Genomic DNA, 12,643 nt, shown 5'->3' on the forward strand with positions numbered 1-12,643 from the left:
AATTCTCTGTTATTTGCTTCCTCTTGGGTATCTTTCCTTGTAACTTTGGTCTTAATATAAGCATTGAACTTCAAAGAGAATCCATGGAATAGATAAGAAAACTCTCTTTGTTTTCTTGTGGGTGTAGTTAAGCCTGTTCATGGTTCACTTAGGTAAATTTTAAATGCAGATTTATGGTGGAATATCAAAGTACATATGAAGCTACTGAGATGGAAATGCAGCTGTTACTTTCTAGAATTAACAGCAAATGCATAGCAGCTTGGAACAGCTCAGTGTTGGGAGTACTTTTTTTGTTTTCAGAGAGAGTGGTTAAGATCTTTCTTGGAAAATCTTACAGCCTGACAGCCACTATAAGCAAATCTCAGTGGTTGAGGATGTTATGATCCATATAACCAGCTTAAATGCATTTTCTCACTTCTAAAAGAATATATGTGAAAGCATCTTGCAAGTTTTATAATTAGGCAGATTTTAATAGCTGCTGCTGGGTAAGCATCAGAAGTAAGTTTTAACTAAATGAGGAACTAAATACAGGAGCTATTGTGATATTTTGCTCTCTTCAGGTTGCACTGGAGCTTTAGCTTATGAGCTGGTCCATATCTACCCAGAGATGAAAGTCACAGTATTTGACCTTCCAGAAATCATCACGAGTGTCTCCAGCTGTCAGCCTTCAAGACAAAACCCAGCTCAGGTTTCCTTCATGTCAGGTAAACATACCTCTTAGGTGCAGTGTGTATAGAATCTTGGCATATGTGAATACAAATGAGGCTTATCACAAGGCAAAGTTTATATGTTGAGTCATCTTTGCTTCCTTGAATACTCAGTTTCTTCTGAAAGTATTATTGGTAAAGAATATATGTGATGAACATTTGTGTTAAAGGGCTGCTTATAACATATAGGGTGATATTCAACCAAGTTTAACTTAGAGTAGGTCCACTAAAATTAATGAACATGACTGTTAGATCTGTTTCAAAAACTGACTTGATATTTGGGGTATTGATAAGGCTGCTGAGATGAGGATTTGTTCATTCGTTTTAGAATTGATGAAAATGCATTTTTCAAACAGGTGACTTTTTCAAAGATCATCTTCCAAAAGGAGACCTTTATATACTTTCACGAGTTCTACATGACTGTTCAGAGGAGAAGATTTCCACACTCTTTAGCAAAATATATGCTGTTTGCAAGCCAGGTAAGATTTGACTGCTCTTTCCCCTTTTCCTTTGTATTAGTATATCATGAAATAAGTTTATTTTAGCAAATAATAATAATAATAATAATAATAATAATAATAATAATAATTTATTATTTGTACCCCGCCCATCTGGCTGGGTTTCCCTAGCCACTCTGGGCGGCTTCCAACAAAGATTAAAAATACATTAAATACTAGTGAAAAGGGTCATTTCCCCAAAGACTGTGCAAAATTAAATATTATAAGACAGTGTAAGGTTGCTATTATATGTGGCCACCTCTTTTCTGTGTTTTCCCCTATAATGTTTAACTCCACACAGAGTCTCTGGGGAGAATTGTCCTTTTCACTGTAAAATTGCAGTAAGTAGCGTATCAAAGGACAATTGCAAACATGTAAAAGTTGAATATTAGCTCTTAAGAACTATTAACATCCTTCTAATGGCAGTTTTGATTAGAGCTTCACAGAATAGTTTTAAAGTATGTCCTTGACATATTTTAAGTTGCAGTCCTGTGCACACTTACCTGCAAATGAAACCAGTAGGACTTCTGTTAAACACGCCTAATTTTGTGTGTTAAATATTTTGTCTTCTCAAAAAACAAAAAGTGGAGTGATTATGATGCAGGGAGATCACTTGCTTTCTCCCCCACCTAAAAAAGGGGGGGGAGGGTATATCTATACATGGTGATGTAGACTCCAGAGCTGGAAGGAGACAAGTACAGCCAGTAATTAAAGCAGGTTTTTACTGCCCTGCCACAGTGTGGTGAATGAAGGAATGAATGCGATAATGAAGCCTTATATCGCTGGCACTTTATTATTTTTAAATTCCAACATTAAAGACACTGGAGTGGTACATTACAAAGCAGTCGGTCTCTTGAATCAAGAACAATATATTTAAAACTAAATCTTCATGTAAAAGAAAAAAGTTAGGGTCTGTGTCATCACCAAAGACAGTGATGCGTACCTTCAAAGTGCCTACAGCACTTCAGATAGCAATGTAAATTTTGAGGAATGTAAATTGTAAGCACATTCCCCCCCCCCAACAGTTAAACAGCTGTAGGGAATCAGGATTTTCCCACACTAGGGGTCCAGGTAAAAATTGAGGAGTGGGATGAAGCTGCTATTGGCGCAGGGGAAAGGGTTGAATTCCCTACACACACACACATACATACATGCAGCAATCCCAGTCCTGGTGAGACTCTTTCCTGCAGCAGTTGCTCTTTTTGGTTCAAACTGCACATTTCTAGTATAGCTGTACAAACACCTCTAGTCAGATAAAGCAACTTTAGGAAAAGAAACAAATCTCCTGACTCTTAATAAAATAAAATAAAAACCTTCCTGTAGAGCAAGAGAAGACAAAATGCTAACTTGAAGTTAGAAATTTGTAACTAAACGGTGTTGTTGTTTTCTTTCCTTCCTTTAAATGCAGGCAGTGCTTTGCTGGTAGCAGAAATTGTGCTGGATGAGAAACGAACAAGCCCTGCTAGAGCTGTCCTGCAGTCCCTTAGTATGACGGAAGGCAAGCAAAGAACTGGCTTGGAGTATAAACAGTTATTGGAGAAACACGGATTCACCAATGTGCAGATTAAGATAACAGGAAACCTGCTAGATGCAATTTTGTGTTTTAAGAAAACATCTACCCATTAAATTAGATGGAGCAAGTAATTTGATTTACTGCCACCACCAGCTGGAATTAGTATAGATGTTTCTGTTTTGGGGTTGCACTAATGGTTGTCATGTTACAGTTTGAACTGGGCATAAAAGCTTGTCCTACTTTTCTTGATTAAAACAGTACTATGAAAATCCAGTGACCTATTTTTTTCCCTGTCTGGGAAATGCATTGCTTGCTCCTTTATATAATTGATGGCAATTTAGTTTTGAATACATGCTTATTTTTTCTTACCATGTGCCCCTTGCAACCACTCTTTAAAACTCAGGAAACATCAAGGAAACAAGAGAGAACAAACTGTGCATAAAGCTACAGTTCCACTAACTTCAGCGGGACTACTATGTAGTTTCTCATGCAATCTGTACAGCAGTTTTCGAAAGGTATAGGTGTTCATTCAGGGCTGTATCAGATATTGTCTGTCTGTGCAAGGTTAAATGTGGCACAGAAGAAGAATCCAATGCAACAGTAGCACTAGTGGAAACTTGTTGCCCAACAGATTGTGAAATCTATTGTGCAACAAAGTTGCCAACAACCAGATCACACATTCTCTTGTGCAGCAATGTTTCACTAGTGCAGTGTTTCTCAAACCTGGGTTCCCCAGTTGTTGTTGGACTACAGCTCCCACCATCCCTTGCTAGTTGGACCAATGGTCAAGTATGATGGGAGTTGTGGTCCAACAACAGCTAGGGACCCAAACTGAACAAGTATAAGTGACTTAGCAATTCGCTGTGAACATCCATGCCAGGTTTAGTGGGCATGTAAGAGAAACTACATCCATATTTCGAGTGGGTCAGCATGGAATAAAACTTCATACCATAAAATATCCCACTCCATTTCAGTAATGGCATCAAAATGTGGAGGTGGAGGTGGGTGATTAGGGCCTCCTCTCTGATCCAGAATAATTTAGTTAAATAACACTTCAAGAAAAGACATGAATACATAACTCTTTGATTTTTAAAAAAATGTCTTTTCAGAGAACTTGAAATGAATTCAATCAAATGTTCTCAGTGCAGTATTCCTTCCCAGTTCTCTGTCCTAGGAAGCTGTATAGAGAAATGACCATTTTTATTTAAAACTATAGGTATAAATTGCTTTCTAGATGTGCCAAAACAACTTGTGACTAGTTCTATTGTTTCGTGGGTTTCAAAATATGATTATATACAGTTTACTTTGCTACAATTGACTGGACTGGGGTTTTTTAGGGGAGGCATGCAAGTTTTTTCTTTGACCTCTGGTTCACTCCCTGAACCATGCTATACAATCGTTCAGAATACTATCTCCTCTCATCTGATAAAAGGAGGGAAGAGAGCTACTCAACGCTCACTATAGTAACTTTCCAAAGACTACCAGCAGGTGCGTTACGGATTTTTATTCTCTTGAGCTAATCTTGAAACCATAAATACAAAGCATTAGCAAAGGTCCTTCATACAACATGCAATGTGCAGAGCAAAGGTCTCCCTGATGAATCAAACAAGGAACACTTTATATTGTAACCATTTAATATGCATTTCAACCATAGAAAATTTCTCCTGAAAAGTTTTTAGGGTTTTTTTACATTATGTTTCCTCTCGGTGCGCCCTCATGTTCCACATGCAACTTATATATCCAGAATGTCTGGTGGTACTTGTTTACTTGTCTATTTGTCAAAAACTTAGTTCTTATTCCTTTTAAGATTGGAAAATTTCATTTTAGATATCTTTGAACAATCAGTGTGTTAATGATTTAAGTTCCAAAAATGATTTATTACCATATATTTGCATAACCATTTGTGAAATAAAAAATGAGCCTCCTGATATTTTTACTATTAATACAAAAGGAGTCTCTTTCGTTCTTTGAAAAGCACTATGCAAATTAGTGAAGCTATAAATTATCACTGTTTACAATTAGCCTATTTTTTAATTTCCTCCTTCTTTTGAAATCACTTAATCATTTCGCTGTTAGTGCTAAGTAACAGTCAAAGTATCAATTCAAAGTATCAATTCAAAACAAATCAACAGTTTTTGATAAATTGTTTTTACCTAGGCAAGTTTACTCAGAAGGCCCATTGAGTTAAATGAGATGTTTTCTTGGTAACTGTAGCTTTCAAATAAAAAGGTTGTTTAGTAGTTTGGCTGCAATCCTGTGTTATTTTCTAGTTATGAAGTCCCATAAAACCAAGGGTACTTCTGAATAAATAAGGGTTTTACAAAAATTTGTGAAAGCAAGCTAACAAGTGAAAATGATAAAGCTTAAGCCAAGCCCACCTGCTGATGAAGATAAAGTGTATGTGCTTAATTAAAAATAGTAAAGGAGAATCTAATATTGCGTGAAACTTTGAACCATCCCAGCTTGTGGGGTGGAATCACAGCTCAGTAAAGCAGTAACTGTCAACGTGAATGTGTACATATTTTAATATGAAAAAACAGAGTTGCAGCATCTTAAAGTCTACAAAGACACATGCCATGACAATAAATCTATTAGTCTTCTAGCTGTGCCTCCAGACTCCCTTGTTTTGGCTGCTACAGACTAACAGGCTGGTCCTCGGGAATATATAAGGATACATTACATACAAAAGGGAAATATCCAAAGACTTGCAACAATATATATGAAAGTGCAGTGTTTCATAAGTGATAACACTGTAATCTTTCTACTCTTCTCTGTCATGTCCTGTTGAAACAGAAGCTGTCAGGCCTCAGCACTGTTTGCGGTGTAATATTAAAAGTATGGGACCATAATCTAAAACGGATGTAATATACGGATAGACTCTACAAAGCAATTAAACTGCAGTACTGTCAATGCACAACGGAGTCTACTAACATTAGGGATTTCAGAGTGCTTTCCTGTAATGCGTTTAGAACCTATTTCAACTCTGCTCGTTCAGGCCACAGGATGAAGTTACCTCCAATCCAGGTTAAAAGAGTCCTGATAAAATAACCCACGATAACCAACAGGGTGAATTGCTGGCACAGCAAGCCCAATGCGGAATTTTTTCCCGGCCCAACGCACATCGGGTACACAAATTAAGTCCCGGCGAGTTCAATGGGATTGACCTCATGAATTTAGTGCTGCAACCTCGGGGCGTAGCGGGGATCAGGCCCGAGTCAACATGAGCCGGGCCTGACTTCGTGCCAACATACTGACACAACGGCCCATGCAGCCCGCGCTTCCGCTCCCCGCAGCAAAGCACTTGGAGCGCTCACACGTGCACTTTACACGGGAGTACGTCCGCTGTAACTCCCCCTCGAGCCACAACGGGGATAGAGCTCTGACGAGGACCGCAGGTCCAGTCATAACACCCACCGGGGTCCGCCATTCCAATTTAATAAAGAAGAATAATAATGATAAATTCACTCAAGAGCTCTTCATGGGCGGGTTTCCTGGGCAAAGGAAGCGCGTCAGGAGGCCGCCTCTTCCTCCACCGGCGTCTGCCAGGCCGCGGATCCCTCCTCCTTGCGGCTGCCCCGCCAATGGAGCCTGGCGGGCGGAGCCTCCTGAGCCGGCCATTTAGCTCACGAGCCGGGCTGGCCCTTCCCTTTTCGGCGGCCTGAGTTCCGACAGCGCCCGTGGTCTCTCGCCTCGCAGCCCCTTTCCCCGCACACTCGCCGCTACCAAGCACCACCACCACCACCGCCATGGCAGACCAGGCCCTCTCCTTCGCCAAGGACTTCCTGGCAGGCGGCGTGGCGGCAGCCATCAGCAAGACGGCCGTGGCGCCCATCGAGCGGGTCAAGCTGCTGCTTCAGGTCAGGCCTCCTCGCGGGGCGCTTTTATTTGTGGGGGGGGGGGTCTGAAAGAGGGGGCAGGGCTGGGAATGAGGCGTTTGGAATGCGCGGCCCGGACCCCCCACTGCGCTGTTTTATTTTTTTAATACGCATTCATGTGTGTATGTTTGTGAGGAATTACTTATGCCCTCGAAAGGCTGCCCGTGACGACGGCTGCGGCAAGGACAAGAGAGGCGCCCGCCCCGTGTGAGTCTCTGTGTGTGTGTGCGCGCGTGCGCATGGCTGCCGTTAGGCCGGTTCCGCTGTAGAAAGTTCGTTGGCGGCAGTTTGAATGCGCGCGGCGCTGTTCCCCTCCTCTTCCCCCCCCCCCCGCCCCAACCAACACGCAGATGAAAGGGTTCTCTCCTCATGCGCGGGGGGGGGGCGCCCGCTTCATTCCCTATGCCCCCCCCCCTTTTTGTGTAGCGGTGTACTTAAGATGTAGAGGGCGGGAACGCACTGAGAGGTCGAAGGAAGCTGCCGCCGCCATCTTCTTCTGCGGCGACGTGTCGGTGATTGGTGCGACGGCGGCGTAGGGCGTCCGCGCCGATTGGATGCAGCCGGCCTCCCGCCTCCGCCCTTGCTCTCGTATCGCGAGGCTTCGTCGGGTGACCCCTGCGGAGCGCGCGAGGTCACCGCCGCCTGTGCTGCAGTGGGGCCTAAGCCCAAGCCCCTCCCCTCGGGCCGCAGCCGGGCGGATGCGTGACGGGCTGTGAGACTCCCTATGCGGGCAGGCAGAGCAGGCCTCGCGCTGCAGAGCGTCACATACCGCGCGACCTTTTCCAGACTACTTCCGCCATGTACATACAAAGGGCATAACTTTCTCCTTTTAAATGGGGAGGCCGTCCAGAGCATCCGGCTGGCACGAAGAAGGGCATGAATTTAATGGTAAACCTCGGCATTGCCCGAAATCCCAGAGAGTCACTGCCCGCCGTTGTAGACCGTTGACCCAGTGGCAGACTTTATTTTTTTTCCTTTCTATTTATTGCATTTATATCCCACTTTCTCTCCCCCCCCCAAAAAAAAAATGAGCTCAAGGTCGCCTACATGTCTCTCCTCATCCTCATTTAATGTCCAGAAACAACCCTGTGAGGTAGGTTAGGCTGAGAGGCCCCAAGGTCACCCAGTCAACTTTCTAGCAGAGTGAGGAGTTGAAGTCTGGTCTTCCAGGTCCTTGTCTGACACTTTAACTGCTACGCCACACTGCCACTGACTTGGTATAAGGTGTGTTCTGCATTTACAGCCTACGCTACAAGTATGGGCAAAAACCATGAAAGGACAAGGCGGAAGAGAATGTTCTTTGGTAGCTTCAGAACCTGTGATGAGCAGTACAATCCCATGCACATTTGTTTTAAAAAGTCGACCCCACTGAGTTCCTTGGGTATTTACTCTGAGGTAACTGCATACAGCAGGGATGGATAACCTGCCGCCTGCCACACGCCCCCATTTGGCCCACAAAGCTGTTTTGGGGCAAGCTATACCCACCTGCTGTGCATCTGATGTCAGGTGTGGGGAAGTTAAAGGTGGGGCTTTGCCAAACAGGGCTTTGTAGGCCCTGCCAGTTAGCAGTGCCTGGAATTCCTCCATTATACAGAGATTCCTAAGCATTCAACAACCAGCTGGTACTCAGAGACACATGGGAACCATTATGATGTTAGATGATTGACAATGGGGTTGAACCACACAAAATTGACCCATGAGTGGGAGAGTAAAGGATCTGGCCTACCAGACCAAAAAGATTCTCTACCACTGATGTACAGAATGGTAATAAAAGCTGTCAGTTTTATGAGTGTTTCTACATGGAAGCAAAAGTACACTAATTCCTTAGTTTAGAAATATAAACATTTCTTTAAATATCCCACAGTTAGCAATGAGGAATGGCTGTAGTTCTACTGGTTTAACTTTAGAAATTAAGTTGCAATAGCTATATCCCTGCTCATTAGTTTAATTTTTACAGTAAGCTGATATTTTCGCAGTCTACTTGTGACTTTAACAAGACTCATTGGAAGATTAACTAGATAGTGAGCTAATAAGAGCATTTCTAAACTGCCAATTCATAGAAAATATGAGGGGAAATTAAAATCATTAGAGAACAAATAACCAACACTGAATCAAATTAATTCTCTAGAAACACTTGTTGAAACAAATATTTTCAGCGATGACAACATAGCCAGAATTGTAGGTGTCTATCTGATTTCAATAGGAATGGTGTTCCAAAGTATTGATGTCACTATACTAAAGCATACTTTGAGTAGAAAGTCAATTTTGTTCCTTTAATGACTTAATTGGATTAAATTATTCTATCCCATTTTCTCTAGCTCCCATTGTGACTTCAGATATTTGAAATGTATACTTCAGGCTGAACCTGAAAGAATAAAGCTTATTTGGAACCATACAATTTCTCATTTAGAGTAACTGTGAACATCTTTTTCTTGCAGGTACAACATGCAAGTCAACAGATTGCTGCTGATAAGCAGTACAAAGGAATCATTGATTGTGTTGTCCGCATTCCTAAAGAGCAAGGAATGCTGTCCTTTTGGCGTGGGAATTTTGCCAATGTCATCAGATATTTCCCAACTCAGGCGCTCAATTTTGCCTTCAAGGATAAGTATAAGCAAGTATTCTTAGGTGGAGTAGACAAGCACACACAGTTCTGGAGATATTTTGCTGGTAACCTGGCCTCTGGTGGTGCAGCTGGAGCAACCTCCCTCTGCTTTGTCTATCCTTTGGATTTTGCAAGAACCCGACTGGCTGCTGATGTTGGAAAAGCTGGTGCTGAAAGAGAATTCAAAGGCCTGGGGGACTGCCTAGTCAAAATCTTCAGGTCTGATGGTCTGCGGGGCTTATATCAAGGGTTCAATGTCTCTGTCCAGGGAATAATCATCTATAGAGCTGCCTACTTTGGGATCTATGACACGGCAAAAGGTAAACATGATGGTCAGGCTGATACTGACAAGCAACATGCCGGGTGTTTTTGAATAGCACCATGTAACTATTGAGATGTGCCTAGTAGCACAAGTAAAACTGATAGATTCATTTGCTATACTATCCACATAGAGGCGGGGGGAGGGAGCTAAACCACAGAAAGTGTGGGTTTACAAAGCCACACAGATGATCTAGGGAAGAAAACTCCATGTGAATCAGTTTGACAAAATTAACTAGCTTTAAATAGGCATTAGGCTGTGTGTCACTAATTGGTTCTGTACTCAATGATGGAAACCTCTCTTGGAATGCAGGGAGTGGAACCTTGGGCAGTCACGGTTGAAGAGGGTTATGAAAGAGACTAGGAGGGAAAAGATCAAAGGCCAGGGGTTGAAATGTTACTTATACTAAAGGGAAAGTTGTAAAAGCTAAAGTGGTTACATTAACTGTTCCTATAATTTTAACTAACCAAGTATGTAAATTACCCAAGGCTGTTCATTTAGGGCAGAGGACTAGAGCTTAAATTTAACTGCTGTAATCCCAAAGCTCATATTATTGAGATGGATTTTAGTGGTGATTCTGTATTTAGATGTTCTGGATTTTTGTTAATTAAATAAAAAAGTGTTGACACCTGAATGGAGTATCTTTCCAGTATCACATATCTCACTGTCTACCAGAGAGATGACAGGGAGGAGCATATTTTAAAAACAAAACAAGACTTTACTAAAAGAACTGAGGTTGCCTGATCAGAGGTGGAGTTTAAAAATAGCAAAACATTAAAATGTAGGTCATAACTAGCAGTCAGTGAATTCCCCTATATGGATTCACTCCCTGAGTAAAAGAGGTTACTGTCCATTTGGACGCAAGCAGACTAGAACTTCAGATATGACCACACATACTAGCTGCAGTGTTAGTCACAAGGGATTATACACCTTCTCTACTAACTAGATATTGAGAAAAGGCACCATCAGTTATGTGTTAATGGCTGAATCATAAAGAGGTAAACAGAGTTGCCTGTAATATGATCTTCTATATTAACCAGGAAGGCAAAATTCAACAGTTGAGCATTATTTCATCATACACCATAAAGTGCCCCAAAATACGTATTCAAATGTTGTGTAATGGTAAACAGATCCTTTCTTTAGTTTTCAAAATGATGCAGATGTTCTGTTTTTTCATTATAGGTATGCTCCCAGATCCTAGAAACACTCACATTTTTATAAGCTGGATGATTGCACAATCAGTGACTGCAGTAGCTGGTGTGGTTTCCTATCCATTTGATACAGTGCGACGTCGAATGATGATGCAGTCTGGACGTAAAGCAGGTAAGCAGCACATAAAAATAAGCCGATTTTACGTTAAGCACCAGCCTGATAGTCCTGTGCTGCAAGTAATTTCATGCAGATGTTTGCTTGAAATTGAATGCAAACCTAGTGAGCAGGCTAACAGAGGAGAGAGCAGAGTGCTAGATCTCTTCTGCATTTCCAACATTGAAATCACTGGGTTGCTGCAAGAAGGTCAGAACTCTCCATCTTTCTGCCAGTAGTCCTGCCAAGACTTTAACAGGGTAATAAGTAATGTTTATGAGCTATGTGGCTTTTAATTATTTTTGGTGGCAGATGTGAGCACTTTTGTGGTGAGCGGAATGCAATACCACACTCTCTTGAATTTGCTGTTCTGGGGGTTCTCCCAACCCCCTAGAGCTGATTTGGGAGAGGTGCAGGGGGAAGAGAGAGAGGAAAGCTCCCATTGCGCTAATGGAAGTGATTTCTCTGGCTTCCACTAGCACACTAGGTTAGGTTAATCTGGCACTGTGTCTCAAATTTGTTTCTGTTCTAGTAAGCTTATGCTTCAGACACCATATATATAGACTTCACATTCATTCTACATAAGTAGTTAATATTTAACTCCTGTTAATACTCATTGTAATTTGGTTCTTCTTGGGTCACAGGACGAGACTGTCCTCACATAAGCATTGTAAAATCGGCTTAGTAATAACAACTGGGATCCTTCTTCTACCCTACACCCACCCCCAATAAAAGCAGTATATTATCTAGTTTCAGAGTAATATTTGAAGAACAACTTTCTGTGCGTAAGTTCTAACAATGTGTTAGCTCAGTACTGCTTTTACGTTTCTCTGGACAGAAATTAACATGATAGTCCTGCTGTCCTTGAAACATTTTATTAAATTTATATACTGCCCTTCATCAAAAGATCTCAGGGTGGTTCACAGAATCAATGCTTCAAATAATTAACTTATTTTTCCTACAGCTGACATCATGTACTCTGGAACAATTGACTGTTGGAAGAAGATTGCAAGAGATGAAGGTGGAAAGGCTTTCTTCAAGGGTGCATGGTCTAATGTTCTTCGAGGCATGGGTGGTGCTTTTGTGCTTGTGTTGTATGATGAGTTCAAGAAAGTCATCTAAAAAAACCCTTACTAGAATTGTAAGATAAATTGACAGATCATGTAGAATAACTTGCCATTATGGACCATTGATCTTTGAAAAATTCCTGTGTGGAGTCTTATTTATCGGGGCCAGATTGTGTTTAAGTAGGGCTAGAAACTGCCTTCAGTGAACTGATAACACTTTGAGATACCATTATTCCGGCATTGAAACAGACAACTCAGCTTATTGAGTTTGTCTATTTTTGGTGATAATCGTAGTGCTAGCAGTTCTGGGTCCAAGGCAGCTGAACTTCACTGAAGAGCAGCCTGAAGTTTCAAGTCCTATCTTAGAGGACCATAAAATCATGTTTTGAGAAGTATTCATTTAACAAATCATGTTTTTTCCACTTGTACTTAAGCACTATGTACTGTTTGCACAGCTGAACATCTAGCATTTGTGTTCTCAGAATTGAGGCATTCTGTGAAATAATAAACAAAATTAACTCTGATGTATTGAATTTACTGTTATAACTTCATGTTCGGGGTCATGCCTGCTATGCAGTATGGTACTTCTACCAGCTTCAGATAGGGGAGGGAACACAGATGAAAAATTAAATTGGTGCAGCTGGATTTTGTAGAGGAGTGAGTGGGCCTAGCTAAGGGGTGGGTAACATTTGAATTTGACTTGGCTTGGCACTGCTAATACCACATTTGATCACTGGACATTAATGATTGAACTT

General features: G+C 41.6%; 2 protein-coding genes and 1 long non-coding RNA gene across 4 annotated transcripts in view; 2 read left to right on the forward strand and 1 right to left on the reverse strand.

Annotated features, from left to right (window-relative positions):
- Window positions 1–3,927, forward strand: part of ASMTL (acetylserotonin O-methyltransferase like) — a 22,152-nt gene extending 18,225 nt beyond the window's left edge. Inside the window, exons 11-13 of the mRNA XM_079972715.1 lie at window positions 561–704; window positions 1,064–1,186; window positions 2,613–3,927. Of these exons, the coding sequence (XP_079828841.1) occupies window positions 561–704; window positions 1,064–1,186; window positions 2,613–2,830 (485 nt within the window). The 3' untranslated portion in view covers window positions 2,831–3,927. The remainder of the gene's footprint in view (window positions 1–560; window positions 705–1,063; window positions 1,187–2,612) is intronic.
- LOC307214354 overlaps window positions 1–7,428 on the reverse strand; it is an 11,883-nt gene extending 4,455 nt beyond the window's left edge. The window contains exon 1 of one of the 2 annotated variants that reach the window (XR_013837964.1): window positions 7,053–7,428. This is a non-coding gene — a long non-coding RNA (uncharacterized lncRNA). Of the gene's footprint in view, window positions 1–6,031; window positions 6,204–7,052 lie in introns of those variants that run through there. The other variant, XR_013837965.1, reaches the window with a different exon arrangement.
- SLC25A6 (solute carrier family 25 member 6) lies at window positions 6,349–12,412 on the forward strand. Its single transcript, XM_079973032.1, has 4 exons — window positions 6,349–6,574; window positions 9,031–9,517; window positions 10,699–10,839; window positions 11,786–12,412. The coding sequence occupies exons 1-4, from the start codon at window positions 6,464–6,466 to the stop codon at window positions 11,941–11,943; spliced, it is 897 nt and encodes a 298-aa protein (XP_079829158.1). The 5' UTR covers window positions 6,349–6,463; the 3' UTR covers window positions 11,944–12,412.
- Window positions 12,413–12,643: the final 231 nt, after the last annotated feature.

Source organism: Podarcis cretensis, assembly GCF_951804945.1.
Source record: "Podarcis cretensis genome assembly, chromosome: 4".
In the NCBI taxonomy this organism is placed as follows: domain Eukaryota; kingdom Metazoa; phylum Chordata; class Lepidosauria; order Squamata; family Lacertidae; genus Podarcis; species Podarcis cretensis.

Excerpts from the sequence above, each read along its gene's own strand:
- SLC25A6 (XM_079973032.1), top strand. The coding sequence starts at position 6,464 with ATGGCAGACCAGGCCCTCTCCTTCGCCAAGGACTTCCTGGCAGGCGGC. Across the intron at positions 9,518-10,698 it reads GATCTATGACACGGCAAAAG|GTATGCTCCCAGATCCTAGA; the intron begins GTAAACATGATG and ends TTTTCATTATAG. Across the intron at positions 10,840-11,785 it reads GCAGTCTGGACGTAAAGCAG|CTGACATCATGTACTCTGGA; the intron begins GTAAGCAGCACA and ends TTTTTCCTACAG.